This window comes from Galeopterus variegatus, unplaced genomic scaffold (genome assembly GCF_000696425.1).
Source record: "Galeopterus variegatus unplaced genomic scaffold, G_variegatus-3.0.2 Scaffold1011, whole genome shotgun sequence".
Classification (NCBI taxonomy): Eukaryota; Metazoa; Chordata; class Mammalia; order Dermoptera; family Cynocephalidae; genus Galeopterus; species Galeopterus variegatus.
Genome location: NW_007727122.1, coordinates 704,153 through 720,554, shown reverse-complemented (window position 1 = coordinate 720,554; position 16,402 = coordinate 704,153). Strand labels below are relative to the sequence as shown.

Here is a 16,402-nt window from a genome sequence, read left to right as displayed (position 1 = left end):
CCAGGCGTGAGTGGTGAATGGAGGCCTCATCAGAAGGACCAGCCCGGAGGCTGTGTCCGTGTAAAGCCCCACACTCAGGGGCAGGGAATGCTGCAGATGGGACCGACTTTGGGATGGCCAACCCCAGGTCCTCTGGCCCCCACCTCTATCGCTTTGTTCCTTGTTTCTGCCAGGTTGTGGTAGAAAGTCACCCCTGTTTTCTCTTATCCCGTCTCCCAGGCCAGCCTTGGCCATCAGGTGATGGTGTAATTAAGCTATTTTAACAGCTTCCAACTTATTAATTACAGGCTGCTGTGCCTTTCCCAGTGCAGCTGGGAATGGTCGGGAGCTCTTAGAAGGCACCACCCCGGCAGGTCACTTCACCTCTCTGTGCCTTAGTTTCTCTAGGTGCCTGCACTCACAGGCCCCTGCAGGTGTCACTGTGAGTTTGTTGTGGGCAGTTAGGGATGCAGCCGTGAGTTTCCAGTTTCAAGCAGTCTTGGAAACGATATTGCCTGCCTCACAGCCCACCTCAACCTTCCTCCCTCCCTGGACCCCGCCACTGATTCCACACTGGGCTTTGTACATACAGAATCTGGCAGAATCACAGCCTCCTCTGAGGAGAGAACTGGCTGCTACTAAAGCAGATGATGACTTGGTGATAAACGGTTTTATTTCATCCTGGTGCATCTTGGGGAGTTTCTCCCTAGGAGAGAGCCTGGGGCCTTAATGCTTCTTTGAAACAGATTGTGGTCTTCTCTGATTGCCCAGTGACCCAAATTTGCCTTAATTCAAGGGAGCCAGAAGAAGAAAAAATGCACTAGGAAACTGATGCTTAGTCCTTGCCCACCTCCTGGACAGCAGTGTGTCTGCCTCTGTCCTAGAGCCCTACACCCCAATTCTGAAGATCCAGGAATAATCACCTCCTCCTGGGAATACTCCTAGCTGGACTTATCATGAGGAGCACATGTTATTCACAGGGTGCAAACTTGAGTTACTGACTTCAAGAGATGTAGCCAGGGCCCTGACTTCAGTCTGCACTTGTCCGCCCTCAAACCTCCTCCTGGGAATACTCCTAGCTGGACTTATCATGAGGAGCACATGTTATTCACAGGGTTGCAAACTTGAGTTACTGACTTCAAGAGATGTAGCCAGGGCCCTGACTTCAGTCTGCACTTGTCCGCCCTCAAAGATTGACGTTCTGCTTTGAAATTCAGAAGGTCCTGTTGGTTTTTTGGCCTAAACAGTCACAGGGAGTCATGAGGCCCTCTCATTTAGGGCCCAGACCCTTGCCAGAGTCTGTCTTTCAAGGCCTTGGACAATGGGATCCATGTCCAATCTTATGTCCCCAGCACCACTTGATTCGCCCATCCCATCAACTCACCACTCCTTTGGTGGTATCGACCCCTATCAACCATTAATTAATTTCTTTCTTCAAGAAGGGAGGCTGCTGCTGATTTGGGCTGTGATGTGGCTACCTGCCATTTACCAAGGCTGGCAGGCTCTGGCAAGATCAAGGTGGCAGCTGAGCGTTTGCACAGCTGAGCAAGGGGGACCCTTCACTGGGCTGGGAACTGCTGTTTAGTCCTCCTGGGTTGGAAGAGCAATGAGCATTGCAAAAGCAGCTTTCTGTACCCTTGGGGTGTTTGTTTTAAAACTGGATCTGCAGGGTTTACTCTAGAGATTTGCATGTTAGAGGGAAACAGGGAGGTGCTGAGCAAGTTCTGGCTGCTTTTGTTTCACCTGGTATAGGGATAGACCTCGAAGATGGATCTCAGGGCCCATACCTAACCTCTTCATATCTCTCTCTCTCTGTGTCCCTGGCGATACAGTGAGGGAGCATTTTGGAGGTCTCCTGTGTACATCCAAGCCTGAGGGATTTTAATTTGCAGAGTGCTGGTATGTCTTAGTGAGGCAGGAGATAATAGGGAGGAGGATATGAGCTTGGAATCAGACTTGAGTTCAGAGGACCAATTACTCCTGTGTGACCTCGGACAAGTGAGTGGATCTCTCTGAGCCTTAGTTTCCTAACCTAGAAAATGGAGATGACAACAGCCACTTCTGAGGATGACTGGAATACTGCAGTGACTTAACGTATGCAAACTGCCTGAAGTATCCAGTAGGCGTTCCCTTTCCCCACTGGAAGAGAATTCTAGAAGAAAGCTCCTGTACCTAAATTGCATGTTGATTCCTCTCTTTCTAAAGGAAAAGAAGCCACCTTCAGGTGTCCATATCCATCCCAGCCACTTAAGAACAGTACAGCCTCAGGTGAGTTAGAGCCTCCCTGCACCTCAGCCGCCTCATCTGCGCAGGGGGATTATGAAACCCACCTCGCAGGGCTGTGATGGTGAAGTGCGTGTGATCAGCAGCATGGTACCTGGCACCAGGGGATGAAGGTGGGCCGATGTGGGCTCCCACTAGGAGGTCACAGTCCCAGAGGCCTGCCTGCATCTCAGTTCTGAATGTATCTCCTCTGAGGGTGGTTTCAGTTCCTCATCCTCCTCTTCCTTTGTCCTGGGCATATAGCTGAGGAATCGGGTCCAACAGCCTGTCCTCTGATGTTTTCTCATTCAGGACTCCTCAATTAGGTTCTTGCCCAAGTAGGCCCAGGAGACCTCCTCTGACCCTACCTGTCGACACCTTCCTTTCTGCTCCAAGGCCCTGGAAGCTCTACTCCCATCCCTGACCCATGCGGGCTTGCTTGATGCTCAGAGCAGGCCATATGAGCCACAGGTGGCCCAGCTCTGGGGAGAAGTGAGTTCCAAGCCCTAGGTGGGAGGTTACCATTGTTTGGACACGAATGGGCCCTGGAGCCTGCTTCTTCTTTCATTCAGAGTATCTTCCTGGTGTCAGGAATGTAGCAATAAATAAGACAGGACCGCTGACGTCAGGGGATATGGGCCAGCTACGTGCAGGCGAGAAATGCTCCAACATCCAGGCAGGGACTGTCACGTTCTGAACTGGGGGTCACAGGATTGCCCAAGGAGCACCTCTTTGTGGAGATCCAGCCATCTTCTGCAGCCTCTGGCATTGGTGCTTGTGATGACAGTTGGTGTCACCATGTTAGAATCTAGGTTGGCTCAGGAGAGAAGACAGTGTGCTCATCGTGGGTGGGCCACGTCATTCCTACTCATGCAGAAGACAGTGCAAGTCACTTAGGAGAAAAGAAGTCCCAGAACATGGAAGCGCACAGTTGTACAAACGGCTGGGCTTTGGGCTCATTGACTACCAGCCAATGCCTCCTGGGTGCCCAGCACATTTGAGGCACGGCCCAGTCTTTTATAGACTCTTTTTTTGCAGCCCTGCAAGGTCGGCAGTGGGCTCCCCATTTACAGATGAGGAAACTGAGGTTCAAAGGAGGGAAGTGCTGTGTTTGAGGTTAACCTAACAAAACATGAGATGATGGCCTACCTGAAATGTCCAGTCATCTAGCTTGTTCTAATTAATTAGCTGAAAAATAGAATTCAAAGAAAAAAGTAGTAAAAAATACCCAAATTCTTGAACATTATGAGAATATTGAAAAATACATAAAAGGTTACAAGAAACAGTCCCATGGGATTCCAAAATTACTAATTCTTAAAAAACTAGTGACTGAAATATCATTTTTTGGCCAAATCATCAGTTGCCCAACTTTGCGTTTAGATAAATTACTCCCAGCCAGAAAGTAAGTTCTCCTCTTGAACAGCACTGCCCAGGACATAGATGGCCTGCCATCCAAAGCATGAATCTCCTTGGTGAGAATCTCTGGCTCTTACTCTGAGGTCAGCACCAGGATGACTGTTCTGGAAGAGAAGTTGAGCATTTCTTTGTTTCCCAGGATCCTGAGAACCTGGTGATTCCCCAGTTAATCAGAGCAGTGCTACTCAAAGTGTGGTCCAGGGGCAGGTTGGTCTGAGATCCAGGGAGTAAGAGTGAGTAAGAGTGAGCATGAGAAACTTGCAGAGCACCTTGACATCACCACACATCTAAGCACGTGATCAGATTTCTAGCCATTTACTTTTATTGTATCCAGAAGTAGCAAGCCACAATGAAAGTTAAATTAGAGATTTAAAGAGAAGAAACAAAACCTGGTCATTGCCTACAGATAGTGTGAGGAGCCCTGAGCTAGCAGAAGCCAGCCAGTTATATCCTCACTCTCGTGGAGCCCATGAGGCCGTCTTGCTGTCAGGAAGTAGAAGGTCACCCTCGACCTCACATTGGTCTTTGGAGTGTGTTTCAAGGCCCCCTTCTCATCCCTTGAGACAAATTCTCTCTCACTTGGCTTCCTTGTGACCTCCCAAGGAAGCTCTAGTCTACCTCTTGTTGACTCTGGGATGGTTTCTATCAGGTTGGGGAGGGCAGGTGGGAGGCCCCATGCTGATTTCCTTAAGAGTGCTTTTATCCTTTTTTTTTTTTATTGGAACATAGTTGATTGTATATATCTGTGTGGTACAACATTAATTAATATATTCTTCATTATACAATGTAATTGATTATCATGGTCCTCTACCAATTCCTCCCTTTCCCTCCTCCCCTGTCTTTTCATTTTTTAAAAGAAAGTCACCCTCTCACAGTGGACACATGGATGCCACTGGGAGAAAGGAGCCTTTTGGCCTCATAAGGAAAGGAAGGACCCAGGAGTGGTCTTCGTCCTGGGTCCCCTGGCCAGGTGACTTAGGCAGGGCCCTGTGCTGGCAGGACGATCAAGCAGATGTGTTTTGGCAACACCTCTGAGCAGCCTCCCATCCCTCTGCATGCTTCTGTAATTGCTCCCTAAGTCAGGATTGCTCAGAAGCTCAGTAGTACAAAGTGCTTATTAGCTAAGTGGTTAATAAGGTCTCATTAGGGACTTGCATTTAAAGCCCCAGAAAGTACAGTCTCAGTCTCTGCTAACTCAGCGGAGGCAGTAATTGTGCACGGGTGTCATGGCATCACTCTGGTGCCTTTCTAGGAGAATGCAGTGGCACCAGCTCACACACTGGGCCCGTGGGGACAGCCGCTCAGGGGCTGAGTGGACAATACTGAGGGTAAATCTGACCTTCCTCCTTTCCTTCCTCTTCATCTTGATATAAATCTAGGAAGCACCCTGTATTCCACAGCCCCTATTTGAGGGCTGTGTTGGGGGCCCCTGTGGGGGATGGGACGTCAGGCAAACAATGGCTTATTGTCCTGAGCCAACACACCTGAACCTTGCCTGAAAGCAGGAGCCAAGTTTCTTGGCATTTGTAGCCTCCTGAAAATGGCAGGGAGTGTGCTTGGAAACAGAATCCTAATCTCTCCCAGGCTGGGCCAGCATGGGAGCAGGGGTGGGAGGGGCACCTGGCCTGGCAGCTGCTGCTCCTGTAAAGTGGCAGGCTTTGCAAAGTCTGATGGCTGTCTCAGCCTGAGGAATCAGCCACTCCCAGCAGGCCTACAGCCACGTTCTCTGCAATTTCCAAGAGCCACACGCATGATCTGGAGTTACTATTCCAAAGTTTCTTTAAGTGTTGGTGCTTCCTTAATGAGAAAAGGCACAAGAGTCTCCCAGGCCTTGTTCTCACCCGCCTGCTGGGCATCCCTTTCCCTGTTCATCCCTATTTTCACTGGAGTGGCCACATTTTCACTGGAATCTGATGAGTCTGCCTTAGGTCCTGAGGCTGGGCACCACTGCCAGGAGTTGGGAGCTGTGGCAATCCTGCTGTAATTTGCTTTATATTTGAGGCTTTACTTATTTATTGGATTAGATGTTGCCTCCCAAGAGCAGCCTTGGGTTTAGATGGAGCATGTTATTTTAGCCACATACAAGTGGTTGTTATTTGTTGTCCTAATGGCTACCAGCCTTTGCCCAAAGGCCCTGCAACCTCAACTGCTGCTGTCTGACCACATCTCCCAGAAGCTGGATTTGAGGCTATGGAGGGTCTGGAGCCTCCCTTCCCTCAAGGTCTTGGGATCAGGAGCAGTGTTTCTGGAATCTCATACTGCATGTGATTGCTCCCCTAAGAGGAGACTGCAGCATTCCTGGAGGGCTTTCAGAGCCAGTGGGGAAGGGGGAGCAGGAAGGGGTTTGCTCATGGGAATATGTGTGATTGTGCCGTGCTCTATTTGGACTGCTGGCTTCCACCCCCTCCCCAGCTCCTCGACACATTGGTTGAATCCAGGCATTCATGAGTGCACTCGGAAGCACAGGCATCTACAACACGTCTTCAGGCAGTGCTCCTGGGAACCCACATGGAACTGCTGCCTCTTGCTCTCTGAGCTGGCCTTGCCCAGCATTGGGTGCTGCCACCTGGGGCCTGCTGTGGAGCTCCCCTTCTGCTGCCCCCACCTCCCCAGAGTGGGTCCGTTCCAGCAATTGCTCTCCTTGACAAGGTGGTCTGTGATCCTGGTGGGAGGGACTCAGATCAGACACAGACTTTGCACCCAGGAGCTGCAGGGAAGGCTGGGGCAGGCTGAATCCAGAGGACTACAGGAGAGAGGAGTAACCTGGGCCAGCCCCTGCTAAGTGCCAGGCACCCTGGCACACATGCTGTCACTGTCCTTTCCACAAATCCAAGAGGCAGGCACAAAAGCCTGATTTTCCTAAATGAGGGAACTGAGCTCAGGAGTTCAGTGCTTTGTGCCAAGTCTCAGAACCGGTTGGTGGTGGAGCTGGGTCCCAGCCGTGCCCCCGGGTCTGTGAGGCCCCACTGTTCACGAAGCAGCGGCCCACGGCTCTCTGAGGAGGAGGGTCCCTGGACGAGGGCGCTGCAGGTTAGCCTTCTGTCTCTGAGGGCTTGGTTTCTGATTTCTTTCTTTCCTGTACTCACTTCTCTGTCTCGCAGGCTTTTGGAGGTCACAGTAACACGAGTGCTTACAGGCCTTTTGGTGGTTATGGGGCCTGAGCAGCAAAATTCACCCCAGCCCTGGACGAGAGAGGCTGTGAAGGCTGCGGGGCTGGGGTCGGGAGGCTTGAGTACCGTCCTGATTCCTGAATTTGCTTAATAGTTGTCCTTGGACAGCTCCCTTCCATTCTGGGACACATTTGCCCCATCTGTGTGGTGAGAGATGCTAGGAACTCCTGAAAGCCGGGCACCCCTGCAGATGCAGCTCTGCTGGCCACCTGGTTCACCCAGGACCGCAGCAATTTTGTTTCTTGTTTGTTAATCCTTTTAAACCAATTTTTTTTACTGTGTTAAAATACCCATAAAATAAAATTTACCATCTTGACTATATTTAAGTGTACAGTTCAGAGGGATTAAATACATTCATAATGTCATGCAACCATCATCACCATCCATCTCCAGAGCTCTTTCAATCTTGTAAAACTGAAACTCTGTACGCATTAAACAATCACTCCCATTCACTCCCCACAGCCCGTCAACCACCCTTCTACTGTCTGTGTCTATAATTCTGGCTGATGCAGGTACCTCATATAAGTGAAAACATCTGGTATTTGTCTTTTTACAGTCTCAGGGTTTTATTTCTTTCCTTTTCTGCGTCTCCAGAATGCCTGCTGTCTGCTCCTGGGTTTTGCTGCTCGGGGACATTGGGTGCTGTTTGCATGTGGATGTGGAGCCCTCTCCCACCTCTAGCCTGTTTGCATGTTCCTTCTGGTGCTAACTGGCCTCTGCCTTTGTCTCTGTCTCCTCCACCTCCACACTTGGTTAGCTGACGGTAGGGAAAGTGTCCAGCGGAATAGGGGCTGCAGCTGAAGTCCTGGTCAATCTGTACTTGAATGATCACAGACCTAAGGCCCAAACCACCTCTCCAGACCTGGTAAGGATGTGCACCCCTCAGCCTTCACCCACAGGCACTGTATCTGGTCTCCTAGGGAGGGTGCTCGGGATGCAGAGAGGATGGCCCAGCCTTCTGAAGGCTCCCCTTCTCGCAGGACAAGAGAGGGCTGCGAATGGGGTGGATCAGAGCAGAGATTAGAGGCAGGCTGCATTTCCTTGAAAACAGACCTTGATCAGGCCCCCTGTGGGTCATCTCCAAGACTGAGCATCGTCCCTGCTGTCTGTGGCTCTGGAAGACTGCTCGGTGAAAAGGCCCATGTGTGGCCGTCCGCATAATTGGACATCCGTTATCTTCAATGTTTAGTGCCCAACCTGAATGGCCCTTTGCATTGAGCTGAAATTAGTAGCAGAGAAAACATCCCTTTCCTTTGAGTTCTCCCTTCTCCACACTAGGCCACTTGCTGTCATCACCAGCAATTTGAGTTGATAATTCTTTTGGGTTCCTTTTGGCATGTTCCCCTGGGATCACCCAGGCATACCCCTGCCCTGGCCCTCCCCCTCCCCCTTTGCTTTTAGGGATTTAACTGGCAGCCTGTTGGGCTGTCAGAGGCAACCTCTGCCTTTTCCACAGTTCTTTTGAACAGATTTGATGCCACAAGCTTTCCTTGCCTGACCTAAGTCACTGCAGGGGCACAAGGATGGTGAAACATCCTCAGCAGGGCAGTTTCAGTGACCTCACTCTAGAGGCTGGCAACATGTAACCTGGGTACAGATCCCAGGCAGACATGTGAGTGACACCCACTCTGCCAAACCAGGCCACATCACTCCAGAGCAGCCAGCCTGGGGAGGAGAGCCCCTCCCGGGCCCGTCTTGTTGCTACCTGCCTGTCTGGCAGTAAAATTAACAGCAGCCCCTGCAGGGTGGGGTCTGTGTTGGGAACGTGCCTTCCCACCCCTCACTCTGTGCTGCAGTGACAGGAGCACAAATAGGAGGCCCTCAAGGTCCCTGGGACTCAGTTTAGAATTTCTGAAAGCCTCGACCTGACATTTGAAGACTCAGTGCAAGCCCCTAACACACTGCTCTTCCCTCCTGATCCCCAGGAATCTATGCGAAAGGCGTTTCCCCTGAACCTGGGTGGCAGCGACACCTGTTACTTCTGTAAGAAGCGTGTGTACGTAATGGAGCGGCTGAGTGCTGAGGGTCACTTCTTCCACCGCGAATGTTTCCGCTGCAGCGTCTGTGCCACCACCTTGCGCCTGGCCGCCTATGCCTTCGACTGTGACGAAGGTAACCCCCAGGGGCAGCACAGCACTGGGCTCTGGCCTTGGCCTCAGCCTCAGATGTGGCCTCGGTCTGGGCTCCCATCCCTCTGGAGGCTCTGGGACACCCAACATTTCCCCAGCAGGGAATAGGATGTCATCAGGAAAGCTGTTTAAGGAAAGTGAGAACTCCTGCTAGAGAGGTGCTGCCTGCAGGCTGAGGGAAGGGAAGGAGACCAGCACCTGTGGTGTGTGGACTGGTGGGCACCTACTGTGTGCTGAGGTGTTATGTACCCCTATTTAGTCTCCCCACTTTCCATTGTCCCTGTGTAGCCAAGAAAACAAAACCTGATGACCTGTGTAACGTGCTTGGCACACCTGGCATGTGATAGGGTTCAACAAAGGATGGTTTATTAATATTATTTATAAAGTATGTGTTATAAAACTAACCATGAAAACATGCCCTCTGAGATGTGGCCTAACAGAAATCACTGATGTGGGAATTGTGTTGCTGGGAGGAGTGATGATTTCCTAGTTTTCAGCACTCGATCCTTGCACTGTCATACATCACGAGAGGTGGCACAGCATAGGGCTTACGGTTACATACCCTCAAACTAAACCACCTGGCTACTAGCCACATAACCTTAAACCTGTCGCTTAATCTCTTGATCATTCCGTTTCCTCATCTGTACAATGAGGATAATAGTAGCACTTAGCTTGTAAGGTGGTCGTGAGGATTGATAGTTCACGTGAAGCGTTTAGAATAGTGCTGATATACAGTGAATCCCACATTTCCCTATTGTTACCATCATTACCATCACTGTTGCTTCTGTGGCAGCCTTGAGCAAGAAAGTTCTAGAAGATGCCTGTGGTCGTAGGCAGCAGCCAGTGTCCCCAAGTGTGTCTACCTGAGTCTTTTGCTCCCACCGTGGCTGCCGTTTGTTCTCAGCCTTTCCCACCCTCAGGAACTCCTGATGGGGTTGATACTCAGAGCTGTCCATTTTGCTGCCTGGAAACCGGTCCTGTGGAGAAACCTGGCCTCCGTTTGGTTTGAGGCTTTCAGCCCCATCCCCAGGAGTCCTCCTCTCCCCCCACCCATGCTGGTGCCTGTCTCCAAGTCAGCAAAGGGTCTTCCTGCCTCATCTCAGCACCACTTCTTTAAGGCAGGTAACAGAAGCTGTGCACATGTTTGAGCCATCCTAGGCTTGTTTCCATTGTTGGTGTTTTCTGACTTGGACAGTGGTGGGCACTTGGCTTTTGTCTGCTGTGGTTCTGGTTTACAGGAGAAAGATCTTTGTGTGTGTGTCTCTTTTTACAGGCAAATTTTACTGCAAGCCTCATTTCATTCTCTGTAAAACCAGTAGCAAGCAACGGAAGAGACGGGCAGAGTTGAAGCAGCAAAGAGAGGTATGTTGTCTCAAAAGTGCTGGTGAAACAGGGAAGATGCTTGACAGGAGACAGTTTCCAAGGGTTCCTCAAAATTAGGCCAGCTTTTCTGGCCCTGGAGGGATTGAGCCTACTCACAGATAAAAAAGAGAGCCTCTTCTTCCTTTGTGGGTGTTTCCTGTGCCTCATCTGTTCAGCCGGGCTCTGGTTGTTGCATTCCACACACCAGCTCCCAGGTGATTGGCTGTGCTGGCTTCCTGTAAGCAGCCAAGAAGAGCTTGCCCAGGTGCCAGGGACGGGACTACATGCCCAGCTGTGCAAGAGCTGCATGGTCTGTCTATCCGTACCTGGGGCCCACCTGGCCACAGGGTGCTGCTTGCAGGAATGCTTGGTACGGAGTTGTCCTTCCACAGGGTTTTCACGTCCTTTCACAAGTTCCTGTATGTCAGCAAAGTGACCAACCCATTCAATTTATAACTGGCTTGTGGTGGCGCCCCCTCTGGCAGCTCTTAGCAAGTACCTTCTCTCCAGCTTAATCACTCACCACCAGCAAGGACCCACCACTTCAAACTTTTTTCTAACTACTCAAGTAGTATAGGCCAATGTCGAAAAATGGGAAAATAATAAAAGTATACAAAGAAGGAAGATTAAATCACCTATAATTACTCTATCCTGAGAAAACTACAATTAACATTTTGTAACATTCCCTTCCAGACTTTTTCCTCTGTTAATATATTTTAACCTAGTTGGAATCCCATCTCCACGGTTTTGTATCCTTCATTTGTTTACTAACATTATATCAAGAACAGATTCCCATGACCTTAAAAATTCTTTTGGAGTGTAATTTTTAATGCCTGTACAATATTCACTTTTATGAATGGTCAATAAATTATTGCACTAGTCCCATGTTAAACCTTTACATTGTTTGATATTTGTATCTTACGAATATTCTCACAATGAACATCTTTGTATGCATATCTTTATCCATATTCCAAATTATTCATATGTATCATTAGAAGTGAGTTTGCTGGTCAAAGAGCATGTATGTTTTGAAGGCTCCTGAACCCTATGGTCAGTTTGTCCCCCAGAAAAGTCATGACCATATTCAGCACCCCCCTTTGGCAGTGAATGGGGAGCTGAGATTACTTTGGGGACTGGCTGCAGAATTCAATTTGTATTGTCTCTCTTAGCTGGCTTTGCAGAGGAGTCTTCTCCAAGACTCATGCACTAAATGCCCTCATTTCAATCTCTTCCTCAGGAGGAGGGGACGTGGCGAGAGCAGGAAGCTCCTCGGCGAGACACTCCCACCGAGAGTTCTTGCGCAGTGGCCGCCATTGGCACACCAGAAGGCAGCCCCCCAGGTATCTCCACCTCCTTCTTTAGGAAGGCACTGAGCTGGCCTCTCAGGCTGCCGAGGGACCTGCTTGACTGGATGCAGGGACTCCTGCGCGCCGCCGGCCTCCATATCAGGGACAATGCTTACAACTACCGCTACACGTACGAGCTCCTGAGCCTTGGGCTGCCGCTCCTCTGGGTGTTCTCTGAGGTCCTGGCCACCATGTACAGGGAGTCAGGGGACTCCCTCGAGAGCATCTGCAACTGGGTGCTCAGGTGCTTCCCAGTCAAGCTCCACTGAAGCACCTGGATCCCCAAAGTGCCTTAACGTTTCCAAAGTTAGACGGTAATGTGTTTGAACTTTGCTAAGGCTCTGGCCAGGAAGCCTAGCATTCTTCAACCAATTAGCTCAAAGCCAAAGAGTTTCACGTTGGCCACCTCCACCTGGCCTCATCAGGGTGAACATCTGCTCATGGTGCTAGGACCGGGGGCGACATGAAGGATATTTTTTATACCTTTGTACTTCTTTTATACCAAAGCGAGCCATATTTCTGGGTTTACATTTCAATTTTTAACGTTTAATAAGCCAAGACAAAGCACTTTTTTCTATGAGTGTCAATTTTTCTAAACATGGATTTGAAGTTTATAACCATTTTTATAAACCCTTTCCACATTGCAGTGAGTTGTAATGTCCACTGCCTGCAAAGTTAATGATGGGATTTTATGTACACAAAAGTGAGCGTGCCATCTCCTGATCAGTGCCTTTCAATTTATGTACCCGGATGCCACTTGTCAACAGAGGGCAATTTTTTGCAACACATAAGCATAATTATTTTAGAAGAAAAGGATAGACGGATGAAATAGAATTAAACCTACAAAAGCACATAGTAGTGTGTAGTTGGCTGTTATCTGTCTACCCAGAGGGAGGAAGACTTTTTTGCTCACTTGTTTTGATGTAAAATAGTAGCTTAAAGGCTTTTCCCCATACCAAACCACAGCCAAAGGACAGACAACCACTGGTTTCAACCAGATGGCTACAAACATACATTTTCCCTTCCCACTAATGGGCACTGCAGTGAGAGCCCATGGGCACTTGACCATGGAGAGCTCGTCAAGCTGATGCAATGCTAAGGACAAGCTATTTCAGCTGGTGACATTTTAAGCCCTGGGGTTCCCTATCAAGTCCCTCAGCCCAGGCTGAAGGCTGAGCCAAGGCCACTCAGGATCCATAATGGTGAGGCTAAATGGAGTGGAAGAATCTGCTCTCTCCCCATGGTGTCCCTTGACACTGAGGGGGTTTGTTAGCACCTCAGGGTATTGCTGGGAAGCGTGGGCTGCCCAGTGAGCTCAGCCATGCAGCAGCCTTGCATATCTGGTCAAAACAGCCAGAAGCATTTCCCACTGCCCTAGCAAAGGACCTTCTGGGGAAGCTCTACTGTAACTTGACTGGCCAGGAAGGCTGGGAGCAGAAGCTGTTGACTGACTGCCTCAATGGAAATATGCCCTATTCAGGGCAAAAGTGAGCACTGGACCCACCTGCATTCTTCATGCTGGGTATCCGGAAGAGTCCTCAGCTCTCCCCACTTCTCTCTGCCAGGGCACACGCAGCTGCAGGGCCTGGTCAAACCCTCGAGGGTCTGGTAGAGAAAGGCCTTCTACGGTGCTTGACGCATCCAGAGTTGCTGGGCCCAAGATAGCTCTGTGCATTTGCTAACGCTAGCAATTCCTCTGGATTATCTAAGGAGGGAGCCTGTGTGGGAGAGGAGCCAGAGCTCTCAAGAGTTTTGAGGTAACACGTTTCTACAGGGTGGGAAGAAAGTGGGTGGGGGGTGCGTTTCTACAAACACCCCTGAATCCTTGAGAAAAACAGAGGCATGGCTGTGGCTAAGTCTGCGGGAAGAGGCACCTCGGTCCTTGTTGGAATTGTCCTCAGTTTGATTGTCCTCACGTTGTATGTTTTCTCATTTTGAGTGGGATTTTAATATTCAACATGGTGAGAGGAGCCCTTGTTTCCTTTTATGTTTGATTATAGAAAGTCAATCCTGACGTCATGATGTGAACAGCTGTGTTACTGTGATTATCGTCAGCTCAGGGTGGGCTGAGATACTTTGTGGGGTGCTCCATGGAGCTAGAGTGGGCATCTCTAAGAATGTCATTTATGGCCATAAGGAGACTGATTTGAATTACTCTGGCGAGACAGGTGTGCCTGTCCAAAGTCCGATATGTTCATATGATCCAAGATCTTGAACCTTCCTGGTGGGCAACACCGATACGCATGGCTGGATTGGGGGGACAGGGAGTGAACACCTCTAAGCCTCCTCAACACATCCAAGCATGAATATGGTTGAGTGAAATGGGGACAGAAGGTCCTGTGGGCACTTGTAGCTCTCAGTGGAGTACAGTGGAATGTTGGCGATCTGCAGACTACACGTGCCCACTCTCGTAAATAAGTAGCTGGTCACTTCCAGAAAGGTTCATCTCTCCTAAGCAAGCAGTGATTTGTTCAGGGGAGGTTTCCCTTTTTTAAAATAGTTGCCTATTTTCAATTCTGGTGCCTTCTCGTGTTGTCATGCATTTTCCTTTTTTTCTCATACTAAGTTCTCTTTTCTGTCTCTCTCTCTCCAACCTTACACTGTGGCCGTCAGTTCATTTCAGCCTTCCAGTGCTACACCCACTTCTTGGCTGACACACTTCTGCTCTGAGGTGACTGGTTTTCTTGCCAATTTTCAGAGAGTGGTACTAACCCCTAACCTGCTTTCTGCACCCCGTCCTCCCCGCCGGTGCTCCTGGGTGTGCTAACTGTGAGTGTCTTGCATACTAATGGACTCATTCGGTGGCATAGGCAGTTATGTGGGGTAATGTTCAGCTTGAAGGCATGTTCTGATTCCACTCCCCTGGAGCCGACCGCCCAGTCCACAGCAAGTGCATGCCCCGCCTCCCCTCTGTTCCCTGCACCAGCCTGTGTGCATGCTTTGTCAGTTGTGCCTGCGATGCCACTTACCCTGATTGTGAGACAGTACCATAGGGAGGGTTCTGTTGCCATGAAAAGGACACTTTTGTCTAGCAGCTTCTGAAAACCTCATGCATACCAGCATCTTCTTAAATTGATTCTAATATACAGATTACTAATATCATTGACCAAAACCATAGGTGATTCTTTTTGGAGGGATTATTAAAAAATATTTACTCCCAGGCTTCATCACAAGCTTGACCCACACTCTGTACTTTGAATACGTAATCACAATTATTCTAGCAAATCCTTTCTCTATTGCACTATAGATCCAAGGGCTTTGCTGTGGTTCTTCTTACCTCTCTTGGTTCATAAAGCCCCAGATGAAGCAGGAGCTTCTGCTGAGCAGTCATCACCCCAGAGGAGGGATGTATTTGAGAAATGACTCAGTTCAGCCTGGAGCAGCCAGTTTAAATGCCCCTGTGGCTCTTCTTAAAACATATATTCCCGCTGACTCATTTACCTGGAGCAGCAAGACAGTCAAAGTGCTAATAAGAAGAATGACACACCAAGCACCAGAGAGCTGTCACAAGCCAGGCCTGGCAGTGTCTGTCCTGCATGTGGCTCTGAGCCATCCTGACCTCCTGGCGTCTGCACAGCCTGCCTGCTGCACCCTTGCTGCATGTGTGCAGACCCTGGCCAGTACCAAGTCGTTGCTCTTATCTTCTTTTGCAGAATCTCCCTCCCTTTATAGAATGTCAACCAAAGAGTGCCCTCCTCCTTAGCTAGCCACCTCCTTAACTAGCCTCCCAATCTCATCGCAAGGCATGTCTGTGACCTTTGGTAATCATTTAAAGTGCCACACAGAACCCTGTATTTTGCACACAGCAAACAATGTTTAGCTTTATTTATGGTATTTGATGCTGTAAATGGAAATAAATATGGTTCTTTATAAAGCTCATTGTTTCCTCTCTTCTTTGCCGTGGAAGCTTCTAAAACCTCAAACACAGGGATTGGTTTAGGGATCCATCTTCCCTAAACTGCTGGCGAGACTTGCACTTGTGGTGACACGGGACTCTCTGGGGCTGTGCTGGGGAACTCTGAAAGGAAATATTACCTAGGGGTAATATTTGGAAAATATCACCAATGCTCCTGGGCCAAGCTTTCTTGAAATCTCATTGACTCTTGAAATCTCCCTGGGGTCTCTTTCTTGAAATCTCATTGACTTTGCTATTCTAGATTCTGGGCATAGTGGGTGAGGGTCAGCGTCACCTCAGCTGTTAGGAACAGACTGTATTGACAGCTGCCTGCGCCTATTTCTTCCACACATCCAAGCCATGGCCCTATAGGAGAGCTTTACCTATGAACCTTTCACTAATTTAGGCTCTTATACAGTGAAGCAAGGTCTTGGACATTTCACGCTGCCCAACTGAGTGATAGGTGATGAGTAAGGAGGAAGGACTGAGTGTTGGTCTCAGGATGGCCATGAACATATAACAGGGTTGCTCATCAGATGGAAAGCCATTTGCCATCCTAAGAAACTTCCCCTGCCCCCAAAGGCTCAGGTCATTCAGCATCTTATGCTATGAGGCTCTGCTCATAGGGTCTGTCTGTGTACAACACCCATGGCAGGCTCCGGCCCAACTGCAGACTGTGTTTAAGGGAAGGATGTAGCGTCTCACTCAGCTAGCCTGGGCAGTGCCAAGGAAGTCCAGTCCTCGACCTCTCCAGGTGGGATGCCTGCCATTGCCTGGCTGGATGTAGCTGGGCTTCTGTTGCTGGTATGAAAAGTCACCTGTGAACTTTGTGAGGGCCCTGGC

The 16,402-nt window shown here is 49.5% G+C and overlaps 1 protein-coding gene across 5 annotated transcripts in view; it reads left to right on the top strand.

The window, feature by feature from the left end:
• MICAL2 (microtubule associated monooxygenase, calponin and LIM domain containing 2) overlaps positions 1–15,541 on the top strand; it is a 44,006-nt gene extending 28,465 nt beyond the window's left edge. For 2 of the 5 annotated variants that reach the window (XM_008574194.1, XM_008574190.1), the window contains 7 exons: positions 2,185–2,247; positions 7,585–7,692; positions 8,753–8,939; positions 10,230–10,318; positions 11,556–11,658; positions 14,278–14,335; positions 14,912–15,541. In XM_008574194.1, the coding sequence (XP_008572416.1) occupies positions 2,185–2,247; positions 7,585–7,692; positions 8,753–8,939; positions 10,230–10,318; positions 11,556–11,658; positions 14,278–14,318 (591 nt within the window). In that variant the 3' untranslated portion in view covers positions 14,319–14,335; positions 14,912–15,541. The remainder of the gene's footprint in view (positions 1–2,184; positions 2,248–7,584; positions 7,693–8,752; positions 8,940–10,229; positions 10,319–11,555; positions 11,659–14,277; positions 14,336–14,911) is intronic. The other 3 variants (XM_008574195.1, XM_008574192.1, XM_008574191.1) reach the window with 2 other exon arrangements.
• The last annotated feature ends 861 nt before the right edge of the window (positions 15,542–16,402 follow it).